We start from the raw sequence: 1107 nt of genomic DNA on the forward strand, positions 1-1107 counted from the left end.
CGTCAAGAGGGCGATGGTTAGATTCTCTCTCAATGGGAACCCCCAGGATGTTGATAGTGGGGGAGGGGTGATTCAGTGACGGTAACACCGTTGAACGTCAAGGGGGGGGCGATGGTTAGATTCTCTCTCGATCGGTACACCGTTGAAAGTCACGGTGGGGGCGGGCGGTTGGGCAGACTTTCTCTGGACACTCCCCTCCCCACCACCTCGGTAACCCCCTGGGATTTTACCGGCACACGTGACTCCCGCGACCTCCCCGCGGCTACAGGTCACTGTGGTGCTCCAGGCGCGGGCTTGGCACGCCCAGAGGTGGCTCTCTCCCCCGCGGCACCGCACGGTGCTGAGCCAGACCGGTTTGGGCACCCCTGCGGAAGCCAGGTGCGGCGCCCCCTCCTGGCCCCTGGCGAAGCCGCAGCCCAGCTGCCGGCACACCACCTGGGCGTCGGCAATGTCCCAGGAATCCCTGCACACCGAGCCCCAGGTGCCGTTGTAGTTGATCTGGACCGTCCCAGAGCAGTCGTTCGCTCCATCCACCAGGCGCAAGGCGACGTCGTCTGGGGGGGGGGGTTGGGCGGGGGAAGGGGGGGGGGCGAAGGCAGAATGGGAGGGGGAAGAGAGAGAGAGAGAGAGTTGAGGGGTCTGGTTAGCATCTCGGAGTCTCCCTCATGAATGCACGGCTGAGCTCCAAATCTCACTCGCCCGCTCCCCTCCCAAATGCTTGGCTGATCTCCAACTCTCACTCTCCACTTGAATGTTTGACTGGTCTCCACATCTTACTCTCCTCACGAATGCTCGGCTGATCTCCACATCTTTCCCCCCCCATGAATGTTTGACTGGTCTCCAAATCTCACTCATTCCCTCTCGTAATGAATGCTTGGCTGATTTCTAAATCACCCTCACTCACTCTTCTCACGAATGCCAGGCTGATCTCCAAATCTCACTCACTCTCCTCAAGAATGCCAGGCTGATCTCCAAACCTCGCTCACTCACTCTGCTCGCCGATGCGCAGCTGAGCTTCAAAACCTTCCAACCACGCACCACCAACCCCCTCCCCCCCCGGCAAAAACCCTGGAACGCGCCAAAACCACCCCCATCCCGCCAACCCAC

General features: G+C 60.7%; 1 protein-coding gene across 1 annotated transcript in view; it reads right to left on the minus strand.

The window, feature by feature from the left end:
* Positions 1–1107, minus strand: part of LOC122547622 (deleted in malignant brain tumors 1 protein-like) — a gene marked incomplete at both ends in the record, with an annotated part of 15892 nt that overhangs the window by 9128 nt on the left and 5657 nt on the right. Inside the window, one exon of the mRNA XM_043686224.1 lies at positions 231–554. Coding sequence (XP_043542159.1) covers positions 231–554 — 324 coding nt within the window. The remainder of the gene's footprint in view (positions 1–230; positions 555–1107) is intronic.

This window comes from Chiloscyllium plagiosum, unplaced genomic scaffold (genome assembly GCF_004010195.1).
Source record: "Chiloscyllium plagiosum isolate BGI_BamShark_2017 unplaced genomic scaffold, ASM401019v2 scaf_14849, whole genome shotgun sequence".
In the NCBI taxonomy this organism is placed as follows: domain Eukaryota; kingdom Metazoa; phylum Chordata; class Chondrichthyes; order Orectolobiformes; family Hemiscylliidae; genus Chiloscyllium; species Chiloscyllium plagiosum.